At 36.7% G+C, this 22,858-nt stretch overlaps 1 protein-coding gene across 3 annotated transcripts in view; it reads left to right on the top strand.

Annotated features, from left to right (window-relative positions):
* Window positions 1-22,858, top strand: part of MED13 (mediator complex subunit 13) — a 108,765-nt gene that overhangs the window by 24,813 nt on the left and 61,094 nt on the right. For all 3 annotated transcript variants that reach the window (XR_013552026.2, XM_078437376.2, XM_078437377.2), the window contains 5 exons: window positions 7,902-8,047; window positions 9,082-9,279; window positions 10,908-11,102; window positions 11,668-11,830; window positions 12,021-12,131. Coding sequence is in view for 2 of the 3 variants with exons in the window: in XM_078437376.2 (XP_078293502.2) it covers window positions 7,902-8,047; window positions 9,082-9,279; window positions 10,908-11,102; window positions 11,668-11,830; window positions 12,021-12,131 (813 nt within the window). In the remaining variant the exon portion in view is untranslated. The remainder of the gene's footprint in view (window positions 1-7,901; window positions 8,048-9,081; window positions 9,280-10,907; window positions 11,103-11,667; window positions 11,831-12,020; window positions 12,132-22,858) is intronic.

The raw sequence follows: 22,858 nt of genomic DNA, 5'->3' as shown, positions 1-22,858 counted from the left end.
TACAGTTTCTGGGTTGTCTGTATCTTTATAAATTATGCTTGCAAACCATCAGGTTTTTTCCTGAGCTTATCTCTGTCTTTTAGTACCTTATGAAGTATAGCTAGTAACAATCAAATTACATTTTGACTTGATGTGTTCTCCCAACTCTTTAAATTCATTAGGTATATTTTCTGTCTTCTAGATTATTTCAGGCAACAGTTCTATGATGTATTTCTCCATTACATAACATGGGTCATCATTTTCCCAGCCCCCTAAAATAATTTCTTCATCAGTTTTCAGTGTCGTGTTCCTTGCTAATCTCATCCTAAAGTTAGTGCCACATATTTAGATTTCTGTCATGGTAGCACCTCACTTTTGGTTCCAATTTCTGTATTGGCCATTGCTGTGTAACAAACCACCCCCAAAACATGGAGGTGTAACAGCAGTTCTGTGTTTTCAGTAACGTGCCTGCTTGTCAGCTAGGGGTTAGCCAGTCTAGTCCACACTGTGAACTGCAGGTTGGGTAGAGGTATATTTTATATAATTCTCATGGGAATGAAAGAAGCACTGGAGGGCAATCCAGACTGCATATGCATGTTTTAAGCTTCTGCTTGCCAAAGCAAGTACAAAGCAAGCCTGAGTCAGGTTGGGGAGGTATATTTCACCTCTAATGGGAGGAACTACAATGTCACACCAAAGAGCCTGGATAAAAGAGGGTGAGTGGAGTCCCTGGCTGGCTTAGTTGGTGAGGCACGCGACTCTTGATCTTGTGGTTGTGAGTTGAGCCCCACATTTGGGTTTAAAGATTACTTAAAAATAAAATCTTTAAAAACAAAAAAAGGGTGAGCAAAACCTATTACAAAGCTATAGTAATCAAAACAGTGTGGTATTGGGACGCCTGGGTGGCTCAGTCGGTTAAGCATCTGATTTCATCTCAGGTCATGATCTCAGTTTGTGGATTCGAGATCTGTGTCGAGCTCTGTGCTGACAGCCTAGAGCCTGCTTTGGATTCTGTGTTTCCCTCTCTCTCTGCTCCTCCCTGGCTCATGCTCAAAAATAAATAAACATTAACAAATTTTAAAACAAAAAAAACCCAGTGTGGTCCTAGCATACAGACATGTAAATCAATGGAATAGAAAGTCCAGAAATAAGCTTGTATGTATGTATTCAAATGATCTTTGCAAGGGTGGCAGTACCACTCTGGGGAAAAGAGCAGTGAGACAACTTAGTATCCACAGGTAAAAGAATTAAGTTCGCCTTTATCTTACATTACATACAAAAATGAACTCAAAATGGATTAAAAATCTAAATAAGACCTAAAACAATAAAACTTGTAGAAGAAAATAGGGAGAAAGCTTTATGACTTCAGATTTGCTAATGATTTCCTGGTTATGACATCAAAAGCATAGGCAGCAAAAGCAAACATAGACAACTGAAATATATCAAACTTAAATACCTTTGTGCATCAGTGGACATAATCAGTGAAAAGGCAATTTATGGATTGGGAGAAAATGTTTGCAAATCATATATCCGTTAAGGCATTAATATCCAGCATGTATGAAGAACTACAACTCAACAACAAAAAGTCAAGTAACCCAATTTAAAAATGGGCAAAAGGCTTGAAAAGACATTTTGAAGATATACAGAGGGTCAATAAGCATATTGAAAAAAAAAAAAAAAAGATGGTCAACATTACAAATTCGAGAAATGCAAGTCAAAACCACAATGAGATACCACCTCACATCTGCTAGGATGGCTACTATTAAAAAAAAAAATCACAAAGGTTAGTGAGGGTAGAGAAATAGGAACCCTTGGTGCACTCTTGGTGGGATTGTAAAATGCTACAACTGCTCTGGAAAACCTTATGGAGGTTCCTCAAAAAATTAAGAATAGAACTATATGATCCAGTAATACTACTTCTAAGAGAATTGAAAGCAGGATCTTGTCTTTTTTCTTTTTCAAGTTTTTATTTAAATTCTAGTTAGTTAACATGTAGTGTAATATTTGTTTCAAGAGTATAATTCAGTGATTTCTCACATTTAACACCCATTGCTCATCATGACAAGTGCCCTCTTTAATACCCATCACCCATTTAGCCCATTCCCCCACCCACTTCCCCTCTAGCAATCCTCAGTTTATTCTCTGTAGCTGAGTCTGTTTTATGTTTTGCCTTTCTTTTTTTCCCCCTATGTTCACCTGTTTTGTTTCTTAAATTCTACATGAGGGAAATCATACGGTATTTTTCTTTGACTTAGTTCACTTAGCATAACACACTCTAGCTTCATCCACATCATTGCAAACGGCAAGGTTTCATTCTTGTTTTCCATGGCTGAGTAATATTCCATTGTATATATGTATAAACCATATCTTTATCCATTCATCAGTAGATGGCTATTTGGGCTCTTTCCATAGTTGGCTATTGTTGATAATGCTGCTGTAAACATTGAGGTGTGTCTTCTGAATTAGTATTTTTGTGTCTGTTGGGTAGATACCTAGTAGTGCCATTGCTAGATTGTAGGATAGTTCTATTTTTAACTTTTTGAGGAACCTCCACACTGTTTTCCAGAGTGGCTGCCCCAGTATGCATTCCCACCAGTAGTGTAAGAGGGTTTGTCTTTCTCTGCATCCTTGCCAACATCTGTTGTTTCCTGTGTTGTTAATTTTAGCTACTCTTACAGGTGTGAGATGATCCTCATTGTAGTTTTGATTTGTATTTCCCTGATGATGAGTGATGGTGAGCATCTCTTCATGTGTCTGTTAGCCATCTGTATGTCTTTTATGGAAAAATGTCTGTTCATGTGTTCTGCACCCCCCCCCCCCTCCTTTTTTTTGAGAGCACAAGTGAGTGAGGGGCAGAGAGATGAGAGTCCTGGGTGGAGGGGGGTGGAGAGAAAGAATGAAAAAGAGCGAAGCAGGGCTCACCTGAAGAGGGACTCGAGCTCTTCTGATGTGGGACTCAAACTCATGAACTGTGAGATCATGACCTGAGTCGAAGCCAGATGTTTGACTGAGCCACCCAGGTGCCCTGTTCTGCCCATTTCTTAACTGAATTATTTGTTTTTTTTAGGTGTTGAGTTTGATAAGTTCTTTATAGATTTTGGATACTAACCCTTTATCCAATATATTGTTTGCAAATATCTCCTCCCATTCTGAACAGTTACCTTTTAGTTTTTTTGATTGTTTTCTTCACTGTGCAGAAGATTTTTTGTCTTGATGAAGTCCCAGTAGTTCATTTTTGCTTTTGTGTTGCTTGCCTCTGGAGATGTGTCTAGTAAGAGATTGCTATGGCCAGTGTCAGAGAGGTTGCTGCCTATGTTCTCTAGGATTTTGATGGTTTCCTGTCTCACATTTAGGTCTTTCATCCCTTTTGAATTTATTTTTGTGTATGGTGTAAGAAAATGTTCCATTTTCATTCTTCTGTATGTTGTTGTCCACCAATCCCAACACCTTTTGTTGAAGAGACTGTCTTTTTTCCATTGCATATTCTTTCTGGCTTTGCCGAAGATTAGTTGACCATATAGTTTGGGTCCATTTTTTGTTTTCTATTTTGTTCCATTAATCTATGTGTCTGTTTTTGTGCCAGTACCATACTATCTTGATGACTACAGGAAAGCAGGATCTTGAAGAGATTTGCACACCCATGTTCATAGCAGCGCTTTTCCCAATAGCCAAGAGGTAGAAACAACCCAAATGTCCATTGATGGATGAATGGTTAAGCAAAATGTGTTATGTACACAGTGGATTTTTATTTACCATGTAAAAGGAAAGGAATCCTGTCACATGCTACACCATGTATCAACCTTGATATTAATGCTAAGTGAAAAAAGCCAGTCACAAAGACAAAAACTGTATGACTCTACTTACATGAAGTAGATCTAAAGTAGTCAAATTCTGGGTGCCTGAGTGGCTTGCTTGGTTAAGTGTCCAACTCTTGATCTCAGCTCAGGTCTTGATCTCAGGGTTATGAGTTCAAGCCCCACGTTGGGCTTCACTCTGCGTGTGGAGCCTTCTTAAAAAAAGAAAAGTACTCAAATTTGTAGAAACAGAAAGTGGAATGGTGATTGCCAGGGACTGAGATGATGTAAAAAGAGGGAATTGTTGTTTAATGGGTGTAATTTCAGATTTACATAATGAAAAGTTCTGGAGATCTAATTCAGAATGATAGGAATATATTTAACATTACTGAACAGCACACTTAAAAATGGTTAAGATGATACATTTTATGTTGTGTTTTTTACTGTGATTGAAGAAATGAAAGAGGAGTGAAGAATTGGGACCAATAACTCAATTTTCTACAAATATTAAAGTTACAGTTTTTCTATCAAGGAATTTACAACATGGCAGGAATTCAATTAGTTAAATAAGTAATAGTAGTGTTACAATAAATACTATGATAAGCATAGACTATTATAGGAACACAGAGATAATGTTTAAAGGAGTGTTGGAGAATGATGAAGAAGTCGGGAGGAATTCAGGGTAAACAAAGGAGGGGTTCTTAGTGGATTAAATACCTCTGCCTGGAGAGTTAGGCAAGGATCAGATTCTGAAGGGTCTAAAGTGCTGTGCTAAGGTGTTTTTTTGTTGTTGTTTTCTGTCCTTAAGGCATTGGGGAACTATTGATTTTGAGCCTGCCAGTTATGTGATCAGAATTAATTTTTAGGAAGATTGCTGGCAGCAGTGAAAAGATAAATTAGAGATTTTAATAGTTATTCAGAGCTTAAAAAGACAATTGACAAATCATAGATACTTAAAGAAATAGAATCAGTAGGAATTGCTGATGGTTTAGTTAATTATAGGGAGTTTAGGAAAAAAGAAAAGTTTAGTGTGATTTACATGTCTGGCTTGGACAGCTATATAGGTAGAGACTTGGTAAGAAAAGGAATGTTTGATTAGAAATGAGTGGTTCAGGAGATGCCTGGCTGTCTCAGTCGGTTAAGCCTCTGACTCTTGATTTCGGTTCAAGTCAGGATCTTGTGGTTCGTGAGTTGGAGCCCTGTGTCCGTCTGTGCTGACAGTGTGGAGCCTGCTTGGGATTCTATCTCTCTATCTCTCCATCTCTCCTTGCCCCTCCCTCACGTGCTCTTTCTCTCCCTCAAAATAAATATTTTTAAAAAAGAAATAAGTAGCTCAGATACAGAATTTATCCTATAGTATTTAGTGCATACCTACTATGTGTTAAGGACCTATTCTGAAATCTGAGGATACAACATTGAACAAAGGAGACAAATTCTTCCTCCTTTAGAGCTTATGTTCTGGGACGACTATAAGAAATAAATAAACTGTGTAACACGTTAGATTGTGATTTCTTAGCCAAACAAAATCAATCCCAGAAGAGGAATTGTGGGTCAGTTTAAAGTAGGGTGGTCAGTGAAGATTGCACCTATGAGGTATCTGAACAAAAAACCTAATGAAGGTGAATGTAGATGTGTAGAGTGTTTCAGATTGAGTAACAGTAGGTATAAAGGCCTGGTATATTTAAGGAACTGCAGAGAGACCAGTTGAGGGAGAAGGGAAAGTATTATAAAGGAAGACTAGTAAAGAGATGAGGTTGGGGAAGAAATCGGTACCATGAAACATAAGAATAACTTTTATGTTGTTACCCAGGGTACCAAGTTGATTCTTTTCTGCATAGGAATTAAAGTTTATTTTCATTATCTAGGTCTTAAGACATTCTCATAGCATCTTGTACCTTTTTTTATAGCACTTAGCATAACTTAAATGTGTGCTTAGCATAGTGCCATGTGCTTAGCCATAAAATATTTGTTGAATAAAGGAATAATACTTGCTTTCACTTGGTAGCTTAGATCTGAATATTAAACTAAGTTTAATGCAGAGTTCTTTTGAATGTGGGTGGGTGCTTTAAGCATTTGGAGTTAGGTTTATGTTTGGTAGGTTTTTTGTATGTTTTACAGTATAGGTACCTTACCAGTGCTGGAAAATACTGCTGGAAAGCAGTAATAAAATTGAGTTTACTTTAAATGGGCATTAGCAACGGTCTGCCTTTGGAAGGACAGTTCTCAAAGTTATTAGTTAAGACTCTTATCTTGGTGATTATTTTAGATTTTACTCTTACTCCAAAGCAAATGTCTGTAGGCTTTGTAATTACTCAAGCAGTAACTGTTCCAATAGGATTAGTCTTTCAGTCAGATGAGAAACAAGTTTAATATATTTATTAAAATAGTTCAGATACTTTTATTTCCTGTTAAAAAACTGTTTGGCTTTATCAGTAAGGCAGGGGAGGGAGGTTAAATGCAGTGTGGTATCTTGGATTGGATCCTGAAAAGGAAAAATGCCATAAGTGGAAAATCCAAAATGACTGGAATTAATGTACTGGTGTTAATTACCTGCTTGACAAATGTAGCATGATTCTGTGAAATGTTTAACTTTAGGGCAAACTGGGTAAAGGGTATATGACAACTCTTTGTGATACTTTTGCAGCTTTTCAGTAAACTTAAAGTTATTCCAAAAATAAATTTGTTTTTAAAAAAAAAAGCAACAGAAGCTACTGGGGTGGGGAAAGATACAGTAATCATTGTAGAATTCATAATTTTTAAGAAGGTAAAATTAATATAATTTAAACAGTACAATTCCCTAGAAGTAACCAGGTTTAGTTTTCTATTTTTCGTGTTTTAACTTTTTTGCTTACTACTTCTGGTGGTTACTGCCATAATTCCAGCGATGCTTGTACCTCTAGGCCTTGATTAACTAACTTTAGACAGTATCTGATTCTTTACCATGAAAGATGATTTGCTTTATTAGCTGTATTTTTGTCAGTTTTTCTGTTGGTTATCTTTTTAACTTGAGTGATATGCTTAAATTTCAGTTTCTTGCTATTTTTATCAGCTTCAGACAATCTTTTGCCTCCATTGTGTGTGTGTGTGTGTGTGTGTGTGTGTGTGTGTGTGTGTGTAATGAAGAAATTATCAGCTCTGCGTTACTCTTCACCTCCTTCTGACTTTTTGTTTTCCCACTTTCTTAGCTCTATTATTACTTTTAATATAACTTAATTTATTGTGTCCTTGACTTGTCCAGAAATAATTCAAGAGGGTTTACAGAAATATACAACAGGTTTTTAGTTTATTAATGCTTATATTTTAAAGAACTAGTTCTTTAAGACAAATTCTTAAGATAAATGTGTGGAGAAGAAATAAGAAAAGTGGATTCTTCTTAATGTACAGTCTCCTCTTCTGGGCCATTTGACCTTTCTAAGTTTTATCATAAGGATACATGTGCTTTCCTCTTGGGAACTTTCATTTTACCAGCCATATCTAAATATCATAAGATGTTCTGCATATAACTTTGATTCTAGGATGCCTTCAATTGTGAGACCCATCATGGCTTTAAAGTACCTTATCATTGGGGGTCAGGGGAGGGCAGTACATTAAATGCTTGACTAATGGTATGCAGCCCAATTTCAGAAATAAAAAAATGAGAAAATATAGTTGTATTTAATTTCTCATATAGAAGAGAAAATAAAAATAAAAATTAGGTCATCCTTAATTCTATTGCACGCCTAGATTTTTTTTCACCGAGGGAACCTTTCTTAAAAAATTGAGATTATACCATTTTGGTAGCCTGTCCTTTCCATTAAACTCACTCCCCTTTTACTCCACCTATACTTATTTTGGTGGCTATATTATAATGGTATGTGTGGGTGTACCTGACTTGTTTACTGATTCCTTTATTTAGTTCTTTCTACTGTAAACAGTGCTATGAAGAACATTTCTTAAAACTAAATCTTGGCTCATATCTGTGATGTTTTTTTGTTTTGTTTTTTTTCTCCCCTTCAGATGATGAAGTAGAATTTCTGGGTTAAAGAGAATGTGCGTTTTTGTAGTATAACTTATTAATAAAGAAAAGCAAGTTAACTTATTTTTTGGCTATTAATCATCACTAAAATATAACTTTTTCTTCTTTATTAGTGAACACTTGTCCTGCTCTTTCACCTTTTTCTTGCATGGAGACAGCAATGTTTGTACCAGTGTGGAAATTAACCAACATCAACCTGTATACCTTCTTAGTGAAGAGCATATCACCCTTGCTCAACAGTCTAATAGTCCATTTCAAGGTAGATTATTTTATTGGCTTAGATATTTCATTTGTCTCAGGAAAATTCTTATTATAGTTGGTAATCTTAAATTTTGGAATTAATGAGAATTCCCCTGATCTTTAGCCTAGCGATGATTCTAATGTAGTTTATTTTCTTCTTCCGTATTAGAGTTTTAAGTCCGTGAAAACAAGTCAATGAAGCAAGTTTTTTAATACAAATATTATTTGAAAAAATTTTTGTGCATGAATGATAGTATATTTTAAAGTGTTCTTTTAAATAGCATTTAGCAGATATACATGTTCATGTTTTCAAGTTCATCTTTTGTTTGCAGTCACATAAGCCATTTTTAATGTTGGTACACAGGGACTTTAATAATATTTATACACAATTGCTGATTTATTTTTAAGGACTGGCAGTGTGTTCTTGTTTAATTCTAAGCCTAGTATTTCCTTTTTTAAAATTTACATGGCAGAACATAATAAGTGTACACACACATTATTTTGTTTTCTCAAATTGCTTTCTTAGTAGAAATCAAGAGAAGTTGAAGGATGTACATATATCCGCAACTCATGTTGAAATTCTATCTATGTGAGATTTTTGAGTGAACGAAATTTTAAGATTTAAAATTAAAAAAAAAATTTTTTTTTAACGTTTATTCATTGTTGAGAGACAGAGAAAGACAGAGCACGAGCAGGGAAGGGGCAGAGAGAGAGGGAGACACAGAATCTGAAGCAGGCTCCAGGCTCCGAGCCGTCAGTACAGAGCCTGATGCGGGGCTCAAACTCACGAACCGTGAGATCATGACCTGAGCCGAAGTCAGACACTCAACCGACTGAGCCACCCAGGCACCCCTAAATTTTAAGATTTTATAATAAATTCAATATTGTGGTTTATCTTCACAATAATGAAATACAGTGAATTTTCTCTGGAATGATCATTTTGGGTTTCCTTTTCTTTTTTAGAATTGCACAATTACTTGTCAGACTATTCTGTGTGATCTTATTTGGTGTAACAGTCTTTAGTTACTTACTTCATGTCTCTTGGGTTTCTAGTAATCTTAAGCCCATTTGGACTAAATGGCACACTCACAGGACAAGCATTCAAGATGTCTGATTCAGCTACAAAAAAATTGATTGGTGAATGGAAACAGTTCTATCCTATCTCATCTTGCTTAAAGGAGATGTCTGAAGAAAAACAGGAAGATATGGATTGGGAAGATGATTCTTTAGCTGCAGTAGAAGTTCTTGTTGGTATGGATTCTGAGTATTAATTCTAAGGGAAAAATATGTGACTATATGTATTAGATTTTGTTGAATAATAAACAATTCATATACCTCAGTGGCTTTCAACATTAAACATTTATTTCTCCTTTATTTTCTCCTCACATTACATAAAGACTGCAGCTTGGTTGTGGTTTGGCTCCTTGTATCTTCTCATTCTGCAACCTAGGTTCAATGAGTACCCAGTATCTGGGACATGCTGTTCTTACAAGAACAGAGGAATAATAAGGACTGAGTGTATCATGTAAGTGTATTTAAAGCTTCTGCTAGGATATGATGTATGTTACATTTGCTCACACTCCATTAGGCAGAACTAGTCACTTTGCCATGCCAAAGTCATTGGGGCAAGGAAACATATTTCACCTAGAGGTAAGCTTGCAGAGCTTATCATTGCAAAGAAAATAATTGTGAATAAATAACATTTGGAAGCTGGAAAGTTGACAACCTGTGTTATGTAGTATTTTCACATTTCTTAAAACTGTTGCCTCTGATAACTTTTAAAAGGTAGAAAATGTACCTAAAGAACTTGTGGGTTTGATCTGCTCTGCCCGGGTCAACTCTTTTCATATTGACTCTACCCTGTGTCTTCTCATTTAAGGGACCCAGATTAACAAGATAAGCTATATTTGGGACATGCTAATCTTGAGGCAAAGGGCAGAAAAAAAGAGAGGCTGCTTCTGTTTTAAGCTTCTGTTGGAGTCTGGTCTATATTGCATGCAGGTCACACAGCCAAGCCTAACAATGGGATAAAGATGGGAGGTTGTGGAGAATGTATAATTGAGCAGATAATTAGTATTAGAGTTTGCAACAGTGTTTAATGGAGTCTTATGGGAATGTTATGTATATGAAAATTGCCTTGAGTTTTTTAAATAAAAAGAATACCAGTATTGAATTTCAATAAATGCATTTCTGCCAGAGTAGTTGTGACAAAACCAGAAACAAAGCATAAACATATTAGGTTTTCATAAAAAGAGATATATAAAGAAGAAAGCAGAAGATGGCCCATAATTCCTTTTTTTAATGTTTATTTTTGAGAGAGTGAGAATAAGTGGGGGAGGTACAGAGAAAGGAGATAGAAAATCCAAAGCAGGCTCTGTGCTGTCAGTGCAGAGCCTGACATGGGGCTTGAACTCATGAACCATGAGATCACGACCTGAACCAAAGTTGGAAGCTTAACTGAACAAGCCTCCCATGTGCCCCTGGTCCATTATTGAGTGCCCAGATTACCTGTTGTTAAACTTAAAAATTCTTTAAAAGTAATACACAATATAATTTGTCAGATTTGCAAGTAAAGATTTAAAAGTAATACTCATGGTTAGAAAATCCAAAAATGAAAAGAGAAAGCTGCTTTCTTCTAAGTTTCTTCTAGGTTACTGAAGGTAACCATTGAAGGTATTAAGAGCTTCTCCTGGTTTATTCCAGAAAAACTTTATGCCAAAAGGAGCATATGTTTATAAAAATATATTAAATATATTTTAATTTTATTTAAACATTATATAATCATATGTACTTTTCCATTACAGTACTTTTGAGTGAAACTAATCCCACTACAATCACAGTGGTAATTGATTTTCTTGCCTATTATTTTTGCCTTTCAGCTGGTGTCCGAATGATCTACCCAGCATGCTTTGTTCTAGTCCCTCAGTCAGACATTCCCACTCCTAGCTCTGTGGGATCCTCTCATTGTTCAGCTTCTTGCTTGGGTGTCCACCAAGTGCCTGCTTCCACAAGAGATCCTGCTATGTCTTCAGTTACTCTTACACCACCTACATCTCCTGAGGAAGTCCAAACAGGTATTGTACTGATCTGTTTGATTAGCACTAGTTACATATCTGTTATTTTGAATACATCAACATTTAAAAAATTGTTTTGAAGTAATTTGAGACTTATTGAAGAGTTTGCATGTACAATACAAAGAACTCCCTCATTCAGATTCCCAAACTGTAAACATTTGTTCCATCACCCTTTTTGTATGTATACATTCATTATCATTGGTCTTTTTCTGAACCATTTGAGAATGAGCTACAGACATGATGCCCCATTAGCCTAAGTACTCTGTATTTCCCAAATGTAGGAACACTGTCCTATATAACTACCATTTAATCCTCAAAGTCAGGAAGTCAACACTGATATAACACTACCATCAAGTTTACATCCTCTGTTCAGATTTTTAGCTTTCTGTGTTTTAAATAAAGGAACATGCTTTTTTGCTTCAAAATATAAGTAGACCTACCAGATAACAGTGGAGTATGTTGTAACACAAATTAACAAGTAAAAAACAAAAAAAACCCCACAAATAATGTTACTTTAAATCTACTTTTATTCTCCTATAGCCTATTCTTTTTGGTTTGTTTTCAGTTGATCCTCAGTCAGCCCAGAAGTGGGTCAAATTTTCTTCAGTATCTGATGGCTTCAACTCTGATAGTACTAGCCACCATGGTGGGAAAATACCCAGAAAATTAGCAAATCATGTGGTGGATAGAGTTTGGCAAGAGTGCAATATGAACAGAGCACAGAACAAGTATGTGTTTTCATTTTCAAGTTTAAAAATTGCATGTTGGTAATTACTTTATAAATAGAAGATGTTTAAAGTATAAACAGTCGTTTGTACGGCTTTAATTTAAAAACTTTAAAAATTCAATTTTAATGCTTAATTCACGGTTATGGGAAACTTCATGAATTCTAAAGAATTTTATAATTTCAAATCTTAGGAGGAAATATTCAGCTTCATCAGGTGGTCTATCTGAAGAAGAGATACCTGATAAAATAGCATCCTGGGATTTTGTAGAAGCAACACAAAGAACAAATTGCAGCTGTTTGAGGTAGTATCCCCAACCCCCCAGTTGATCGATGCCTATATATTTGTGTGTTGTAGCTTCTTATGCTACTGAATACATCTCAGTTTTAGCTAGCTTACCTAAACATAGTGTGTTAGGATTGTTTTCAAAAGAAAATTTGAGGGGAAAAAAATTTAATAATTTGGAACTGATTATGCAAGTACATACAAATGTATGCCATAGTCCTTACCAGAGCTGAACTGTGAAGGCTTGGTTTTACAGCTAAATAAAAGAGAATTTTATACTGGATTGTGGTATATATAGTATCTATAAGGTAAAAGCACAGAAGTCTCTTGAAAAGAGTTCATAGATGGCACTGGGCTGGAGAAATTTCTCCCATGGGTTCTCATAAAAAAGATGATATATGATACACTAGATGAAAGTTTCTGCGATTCTTTTTATAGTAAATATGGTTTTGGGTTTTGTGCAGAAATTTCTTATCCTTTTGGGCAAATTATATGTGAAAGAAATGCTGAAATAAGATCAGAAAAAACGATTCTGCAAGGGATTGAAGCTGTACTATAAAAGTACAAGCTTTCTAATAGACTGTATTGGTTAAAGATTGGTAGAAGAATGGATGAACTTGGAATTCTTTTGGCAATTGTATTTATATATTGGAAACTTTGATGAGATTTGGTTATCAGAGGCTTTCAGATTATATTGCCTAAAGTTTATTAATTTATTCTAATATGAAAGATGCGTTTGCAGTCTTGTAAAAAATAATAATGATAATAATAATGACATTGGCATCCCTTACCAGAACTTGTGAGCTAATAGTTGGCCACTCTTTTGTCACAGATGTGAGCCAAAGGAATGGAATACTTGTATGTTAGGGCCAAGGTTTTTCTTATATTAGCTCTGTGTGATTACTGTGACAGACTCTGAAGTGCTTTGGTATGTTTTTATGTAGATTAAATGTATTTACATAGATTCTTTGGGTTAGAGACTGTGTAATGTCTGACAACTTTGTTAAAAACTTGTTTCTGTTGCTGATAGGTTGGAATAAAAATATGGACAGATTAGCTCTTGTTTAACAGTTTAAAATGGTTAAATACCACAGCCACTTGGGTGGTTTTAAGACCCAAACCTAGTCTTAAAATGTAGAGCTCCATCACATATTTGTCTGATACCAGAGATCAGCAAACTGTGATCCATTGGTCACATTAGGTTCACTGCCTGTTTTCATATGGCCTGTGAGCTGAAAGTGACTTTTACATTTTAAATAGATGGAAAAAAAAAAAATCAAAGAGTATTTTGTGCATGTGAAACTTCTATGAAATTCAGATTTTAATGTCCATAAAGATTTATTGGAACAGAGCCACACCTGTTCATTTACATGTCAGCTATGGCTGCTTTCACAGAATTGAGTAGTTGCAACATAGACTATATGGCCTCTGGAGCCTAAAATATTTGCCATCTGGTCCTTTATAGGAAAAGTTTGCCAATTTCTGGTCTAAGACCAGTAAAGTGCTTAAATGAAGTTAGGCTTTTCTTTCCATATATTGGCATTTTTATCAAGCAGCAATTCTTTTTTAGTTGCTAACCTAGACTTTTGTTTTATTCTTTTTGAAAGATGTGGGTTTTAGGTATATTTGTCTAAAATGGTTTTAGAATGGGATGCCTGCCTGGGTGGCTCAGTCAGTTAACCGTCTAACTCTTGATTTTGGCTCAGGTCTTAATCTCAGGGTCGTGGGATTGAGCCCTGTGTCAGGCTCTGCACTGACAGTGTGGAGTGTGCTTGGGATTCATTCTCTCTCTCTCTCTCTCTCTCTCTCTCTCTCTCTCTCTCTCTCTCTCTTTCAGCCCCTCCTCCACTCGCACATGCATACTCTCAAAATAAATACACATTTTTTAAAAAATGATTTTAGAAGAAGACACTCAAAATGCATATTGATTGGTAGTATAAATTTAATTCTTGGTCTCTGAGCTGAACTTTTATTTCTTAAAAACTTTGTCTCATATTTCCAGAAATTCTTCCCAGGCATAGAGGGAATTGATATAATGAAATTTTATATAATCCATACATATGACTTGTTTTGGTAAATTTGCCCCTCTAGGAAGTAACAGTGTTTCTAATCTTTTACCCCCACCCCTCACCCCCTATTGTATTCCGTACTTCTAATTCCCCTCCACTTCCCTCAAATCAGGTTCTCTTATTTAATTCTTCAATAAGACTTAAAGTAGATTTTGAGCCACCATATGTATTATCTGCTGCCACAGAATATAGGAAGTAGGGCACACATTGATAACTGACTGTGCTAGTCAGCCAGTTTGCTGTCAGATCTATCCCTGCCTTTTCCCTACTCTGTTCTGTATTGCAGGGTATTACATTTCCTAGGCTCCTTTGCTTTTTACATGGTGTTTTTTTTTCCCCCCAGCTTTATTGAGCTATAAATGACAAATAACATTGTATAAGTTTAAAGTGATGATTTGACTAGGCCCAGTTGTTTTCTGGATTTGGCTAAGGTAGGCACTAACAAAAGATTGGTTCATGAAATGAGGAAAGAAGCTGGCAGATTTCCCCACCCTTCTTTTGAGTCAATTCCAGCAGCAGTTCTGCGACCCATTAATAGCCTCTTCTTCCGTGGTCCACTGAGCAGATCCCACTAATGTTGTAACAGCATCCCAGGCTTCTTTGATCTGGTGATAGATACTATCTTCATCTTACTGTCCTTCTAGTCCTAGAAGTCATAGAAACCCTCTAAACCCTCTAAATAGAGCAGAAGTTACCCATGACCACTCTTAATCTTTCTACTACCTCTTCCTAGAATTGACTACTTGCCAATAAGGTATTATCTTTCCGTGTTTTTTCTGTAGTTTTATATGTGTATGTGTTTTTCCTCTCAACACACAAATATAATACTGATGTATTTGACAGCTTATTTTTTTCACTTAATGTGCCTTCAGTCTTTCCATTTTAGTTACTTGTGGATCTGCCATATTATTTTTAAAAATTTCTTGGGGCCCCTGGGTGGCTCAGTCGGTTGAGCATCCGACTTCGGCTCAGGTCATGATCTCACAGCTTGTGAATTGGAGCCCCGCGTCGGGCTCTGTGCTGACAGCTCAGAGCCTGGAGCCTGCTTTGGATTCTGTGTCGCCCTCTCTCTCTCTGCCCCTAACCCACTTGCATTCTGTCTCTGTCTTTCTCAAAAATAAACATTAAAAAAAAAAAAAATTTCTTGGTATTTTAATGAATGGAAGGTACCCCATGGTGTCTTTAATCATTTGGATTTGATGGACAAATAGGTTGTTTCAAAAAGTTTGTTTGTGTTTACTTTTATAAAAATAATACTTCTTTATCAATTATTAGATTTTTTAAAACACTTATTCTATGATAGGAGATGTCCTAGGCTCAGATACACTAGTCAGTAAGGCTCCTGCTATTACGAAGCCTATACATTAATGGGATAGATAATTACTTAAAAAAAAAAAAAAATTAATTTTTTAAAAAAATTTAGGAGTGATGCAGGGCTACAAAGGAAAAAAATGAGGTGGGTGGTGTGATACAGAGCTGGGGGGTGGGGGGGAGCTGTTTAAACCCTTCTGTGAATTCAGGAAGATTCTACCATTTTACTCCCACTTTTTACATATAGGAGTGCTGTTTTTTCTTGTGCTTTCACTGATCTGAGAAACTGTCCTCAAAATTATATTTTGCTCTTATAGTAAGCAAAAAGCACAAGATTGCTTCAGTTGGCATTTTTCAGTTATTAATGAGATTAAATATTACACATTTATTGAAATTAAGCTTTAGTCTGGTAGAATGTTCTTGAGAAAATAAGCATTTAGCAAGCTGTATAAATAGAAAGTGATACAATAAATTCCAAATAAATTTCCTGAAAAACTAGGAGTTAATCAATAGGAAAACAATCTAAAGGGATCATTCTTTAAATCATCTTGAATTTTGCTTTAAAAACACAACTTTTTTTTAGGACAGTTCCCCAAATTGGTTGAGTTCTATTATGAAATTCAGTTGCTCTCTAAAACAGACTAGCTTTAAGGAAAGGGTCTATATAGAAGAAAGGGGCTGTGACTTAATGTTACCAAAATTTTAGAGAGTCACTACTATTAGTATATATCCCAAATTAATAGTTTCTTGTCCCAGATTAATAGTTTCTTACCCTTATAGAAGGGTAAATGAATTTATGGCTGTGTGCTTTTCATATCTCTTATATACTTGGAATATAGTTCACCTCAGATTATTGGAGATACTATCTCTCCTTAATGCCTTGTGTAACTGGACTGATTCTTAAACTTTGGTCTCATCACTCATCTGTGCTCTCAAAAATTATTGAGGACACAGAGTGCTTTTATTTATGTGGATTATATCTAATATCTATTTTAGCAATATCAAAAAAAATTTTTTAATGTTTTTATTTTTGAAAAAGTGCAAGTGGGGGAGGGACAGAGAGAGAGAGGGAGACACAGAATCTGAAGCAGGCTCCAGGCTCTGATTTGTCAGCACAGAGCCTGATGCAAGGCTTGAATCCACGAACTCTGAGATCATGACCTGAGCTGAAGTCAGATGCTTAACCGACAGAGCCACTGAGGCGCCCCTGTTTTAGGGAAAAAGAAAAATTAAGAAAAATGTTTTTTTAATGTTTTGTTTATTTTTGAGACACAGACACAGAGCATGAGCAGGGGAGGGGCAGAGAGGGAGGGAGACACAGAATCCGAAGCAGGCTCTCGGCTCTGAGCTGTCAGCACAGAGCCCAATGTGGGGGCTTGAACTCACAAACTGTGATATCATGACCTGAACTGAAGTTGGACGCTTAACCAACTGAGCCACCCAGGTTCCCCACACCCCCCGCCATTTTAAAGCTCTATTAAATTTATTTATTTATTTTATTATTTAAAAAAAAATTTTTTTAACGTTTATTTATTATTGAGAGACAGAGCATGAGCATGGGAGGGGCAGAGACAGGAGGAGACACAGAATCTGAAGGAGGCTCCAGGCTCTGAGCTGTCAGCACAGAGCCCAACGTGGGGCTCGAACTCACAAACCCAGCGAGATCATGACCTGAGCCAAAGTCAGACATGCAACTGACTGAGCCACCCAGGTGCTCCAAGCTCTATTAAATTTATTGAAAAAATAACAGTAAGACCAGTACATATAACATAAATAAAATACTTTTATAGAAATCAACTGTATTTTCCAAAACAAAAATTAGAAGAGTGGCACTGTTGTACAGTTTTGCAAATCTCTTCAATGTTGAACTTAATAGAAGATAATCTGGATTCTCCTCTGCCTCTGTAGTCAGTCTTTTGTGTATATTGTCTTAGTTGAAGTACGTGAAGAAAATCCAGCCTCATGTAGCTATGCAGTTGGAAAGGGGAAGGGTATTTTAGTAGCTTTTTCAGGTAATTGTGGATACTCTTCGATACTACACCAAAATTTGACAAATGGTAGTTTCTTAAAGGTTAGTTCTCACGTGTAATCTGAAGCCATATTAATTAAATCCTTGTACTGCATAATAACTAATGGATCTTTTACTTATGCATGATTTTGCAACATCATTTATCATTTGGAAAATACCAATTCATGGCATTATGCAGATCCTGAGTGTTGGCACATTTGTTTTACAGTGTAAAAAAAAAAACAAAACAAATCACATTCATTAGTATCACCAGTGATCTCACCAGAAATATCTTTTCAGTATGGGAAGCTGTGAAGCTTACTATAGCAGATACAGTTTTCCAAATTCAAAGTCTTGTTTAAAAGCTCACATTTTATTATTCTTCCTTAAAATGACAAACTCAGTTTGTTCATTTTGAGACCTAAATAACCAAGTCTGCCAAATAACCAAATCTAGTTAACTAAGGTTTATCAGTCAATAGTTATTTAAAAAAAAAAAAAATTTTTTTTTTTTTTTTTTTTTTACATTTATTCATTTTTGAGAGACAGAGAGAGGGCACAAGTGGGGGAGGGCCAGAGAGAGAGGGAGACACAGAATCTGAAGCAGGCCCCAGGCTCCGAGCTATCAGCACAGAGCACAGTGTGGGGCTCGAACTCACAAACTGTGAGATCATGACCCGAGCTGAAGTCGGATGCACAACCAACTGAGCCACCCAGGCACCACATTTTTTTTTTTAAGTTTATTTCTTTTGTGAGAGAGAGAGCCAGCGCATGAGCAGGGGAGGGGCAGAGAGAGAGAGAGGGAGACAGAGAATCCCAAGCTGGCTCCCCATTGTCAGCGCAGATCGCAGAGCAGGGCTCAAACTAACGAACTGGGAGATCACAACCTGAGTCAAAATCAAGATTCAGACACTTAACCGACTGAGCCACCCAGGCGCCCCTAAATGAAAGTAGTGTTCCTTGAAAAAAATGGCTAGTTGAGCTTACAACTCACTTATATAAAGCCTTTTCCATAAATCAGCCATTATTTTATAATATGTAGCAGAGGGGCACCTGAGTGGCTTTGTTGATTGAGCATCCAACTTTGGCTAAGGTTGTGATCTCACGGTTTGTGAGTTTGAACCCCGCATAGGGCTCTCTTGCTGTCAGTACAGAGCTGCTTTGGATCCTCTGTCCCTCCCCAGCTCATGATCGATCTCTCTCTCTCTCTCTCAAAAACAAAACTAAAAATAAACATAATATGTAGCAGAAATGCTTTATGTGTATTTTCTGTTTCTTTTGAGTTTTTTTTTTTTAAGTAAACTACATACCCAATGTGAAACTTGAACTCATGACCCTGAGATCAAGAGTTGCATGCTCTACCGACCCAGCCAGCCAGGCACCCCTCCTGTTTCTTTAGGTAGAATATGAAAAGCTGTGTATGCAGGGGTGCCTGGGTGGCTCAGTGAGTTGAGTGTCTGACTTCAGCCCAGGTCATGATCTCGCAGTTAATGAGTTCAAGCCTCGCGTCGGGCTCTGTGCTGACAGCTCAGAGCCTGGAGCCTGCTTCAGATTCTGTGACTCACTCTCTCTCTGCCCCTCCCCTGCTCACGCTCTGTCTCCCTGTCAAAAATAAACATTAAAAAAAAATAGCTGTGTATGCAGAGATTGAAACTTAATAAAAAATCATTTTTACTGTCTTTTGAAGGACATTCTTTAAAAAAATTTTTTTTTAATGTTTTTATTTTTTATTTTTGAGAGAGACAGTGTGAACGGGGAGGGGCAGAGATGGAGGAGGGATACACAGACTCCGAAGCAGGCTCCAGACTCTGAGCTGTCAGCACAGGCCCGATGTGGGGCTCAAACCCACAAACTGCGAGATCGTGACCTGAGCTGAAGTCAGAACGCTTAACCAACTGAGCCACCCAGACGCCCCTCTTGAAGGACATTCTTAAGTGAAATTGGCCTTAAAAACATGAGTGTATAGTGGTAAAGAATACACAGTACTACTACTAATAGTACCACTGCCTTGAATCATCTGTTGCCAAAAATTTTACTGTCTGTTGCTTTTGTAACATTGTTAAATATCAACATAATGAAAAAGGCAAATAATGTCTTATGCTATTATGATGGTTTGAACCCCATACAACCCTGAAAGAGTTCATGGACCATACTTTGAAGACTTTCATAGTAGACACTAAAATATTTGAATAATTAATAAATGAATAATAACTGTCACAATATACCTATCTATTCCTACCTTCTTATTCTGCTTCCCCCACACCCTATTTTGCTTTCCTTCCCCTTTCCTGCTTTTATTGTTGACTGTCTTCTTTTTTTCTTACAGCTGGCTGAGAAATTATTTTAATTCTTTTGTTAATTAATCAAACATTTATCTCATTTGCTTTCCATGAAGTTTAAAGCTAATCTTTGTATCCCTATATTCATTATGGAACAGAGAAGGACTTTGGGACAGTTCAATCTTGTTCCAGTTATTTCCATTTTATTATTTTTTGCATTTTAGTTCTATCTTATTCTGTGAAAAATTTCAGATGTGCAGAAAAGTAAGAAAGTTGGACAGTGCTCTCCTGTCTATCAGCCATCCATATTTACTTGCTACATTTGTTTCATCTAGACCTCTTCTTTTACTGAAAAACTTGAAAAAATCTTAACATTTTATTGAATTTGATCTAAAATTACTATTTTGGGGTGCCTGGGTGGTTCAGTAGGTTGAGCAGTTGAGCATCTGACTCTTGGTGGTTTCACCTCAGGTCATGATCTCAACGTTCTGAGATCTAGCTCCGCTTTTAAGATGTTTTAAGATTCTCTCTCTCTGCCCCTCCCCTACTTTCTCCCTCTCTTTTCTCTCTCTCACTCTCTAAATATATATATATGTATATATATATATATATATATATATATAAATTATATTTTTAGTTTTTAATGTTTGTTTTTGAGAGAGAACGAGAAAGAGAGAGCACGAGCAGGGGAGGGGCAGAGAAAGAGGGAGACACAGAATCTGAAGCAGGTTCCAGGCTCCGAGCTGTCAGCACAGAACCGGATGCGGGGCTCGAACTCACAAACTGTGAGATCATGCCTGAGCCGAAGTCAGATGCCCAACCGACTGAGCCACCCAGGCACCCCCAAAAATACACACACACACACACACACACACACACACACATGCATACATACACATATATATGCATGTATATATATATAATTTTTCTCTTTTTTCGACTGGAGCTATTTGACAATGGCCGGAATGCCGTTCCTTATAAATCGATGTGGTCTTTGTCATTGAAAGTACTCAAAGAGAGGATGATCAGTGAAGGGATTATTCCTACATTGGAATAACCTACTGCTTGTTTTTTAATGCTATTTGTAAAATTTTTTATGCTATTTAAAAAATTCAAATAATGCACATGAACTAAAAGCTGTGAGTTCCTTGCGCCTATATACTTACGATCTGCCTGTCTGCTTTGTTTTCATACAAGTGGAATCCTGCTATGTATGCTGTTCTGCAACTTGCTTTTTTCTTTTTTAATTTTCTATTTTTTAATTTACATCCAAGTTAGTTAGCCCAGTGCTTCATCCCCTATGTATAATACCCAGTGCTCATCCCACCAAGTGTCTTCCTTAATGCTCCTTATCCATCCCCCAACCCACAACTCCTCCACCAACCCTCAGTTCTCTGTATTTAAGAGTCTCTTATGTTTTGTCCCCCTCTTTGTTTTTATATTATTTTTGCTTCCCTTCCCTTCTGTTCATCTGTTTTGTATCTTAAATTCCACATATGAGTAAAGTCCTATAATATTTCTTTCTCTGACTGAATAATTTCACTTAGCATAATTCCCTCTAGTTCCATCCACATAATTGCAAATGGCAAGATCTCATTCTTTTTGGTTGCCAAGTAATACTCCATTGTATGTATGTATGTGTGTGTGTGTGTGTGTGTGTGTGTGTGTGTGTGTGTGTGTGTGTATATCTCACATCTTTATCCATTCATCCATCAATTGACATTTGGGCTCTTTCCATACTTTGGCTATTGTCGATAGCGCTGCTATAAACATTGGGGTGTATGTCCCCCTTCAAGACAACACATCTGTATCCCTTGGATAAATACCTAATAGTGCAATTGCTGGATCATAGGGTAGTTCTATTTTTAGTTTGAGGAACCTCCATACTGTTTTCCAGAGTGGCTATACCAGTTTGCATTCCCACCAGCAGTGCTGAAGAGATCCTTTTTCTCTGCATCCTCTCCAACATCTGTTGTTGCCTGATTGTTAATTTTAGCCATTCTGACTGTTGTGAGTTGGTTTCTCATTGTGGTTTTAATTTGTTCCCTGATGATGAGTGATGTTGCACATCTTTACATGTGTCAGCCATCTGGATGTCTTTTTTGGAGAAGTGTCTATTCATGTCTTTTGCCCATTTCTTCACTGGATTATTTGTTTTTTGGGTGTTGAGTTTGATAAGTTCTTTATAGATATTGGAACTTTTTTTGATAAATAGTAATCATGGGTATTTTTCTATGTTAGCACATTTAGATCCATTCTTTTTTTTTTTTTAAGTTTTATTTTATTTTATTTACTTTGAGAGAGAGAGAGAATCCCAAGCAGGCTCTGCGCTCGAACCCACAAACCATGAGATTAGTACCTGAGCCAAAGTCGGTTGCTCAACTGACTGAGCCCCCCCCCGACGCCCCCCCCTTTTTTTTCTTAATTTTTTAAACGTTTATTTATATTTGAGAGAGAGTGCGTGAGCAGGGGAGGGGCAGAGAGAGGGAGACACAGAATCTGAAGCAGGCTCCAGACTCTGAGCTGTCAACACAGAGCCCTGTGCCCGACGTGGGGCTTGAACTCCCAAGCCATGAGATCATGACTTGAGCCAAAGTCGGATGCTCAACCTACTGAGCCACCCAGGTGCCCCCCCTTGCTGAAGATTTTTAAAGCAAATCTTAAATATCATTTCACTCCTACTTCAGTATGCAACTCTAATATTTTAATTCTGTTATTATTTAATAATATTCTGCTAATATTTTCTTATATAACTATAATTCCATTATCACCCCTAATAAAAAGAATAGTATTTTCTTGGCATCATCTGATATCCTCTACAGATTTGTCTCAGAAATGTCTTTTTTAAAAAAATAATGTCTGTGTAGTTGGTTGTTTGACAAAGACCCAGACAAGAAGTATACCTTTGGTTGTCTTGTAATCCCCTCTCCAATTTTTAGGACATTGGCTTGGCTGGAAAAACTAGGTCAGGCGTCCCATGGAATGTCTCACGTTCTGTATTTCTCAACTTGTCATATTGTAACTTGTTCTTTTAGTGTCATTTAATTTCTTTATCCCTTGCATTTCTGTAAATGGAAGTT

This window comes from Panthera onca, chromosome E1 (assembly GCF_046562875.1).
Source record: "Panthera onca isolate mPanOnc1 chromosome E1, mPanOnc1 haplotype 2, whole genome shotgun sequence".
Taxonomy (NCBI): domain Eukaryota; kingdom Metazoa; phylum Chordata; class Mammalia; order Carnivora; family Felidae; genus Panthera; species Panthera onca.
Note: the sequence above shows the minus strand (reverse complement) of the source record. Positions and strands in the feature narration are given on the sequence as shown.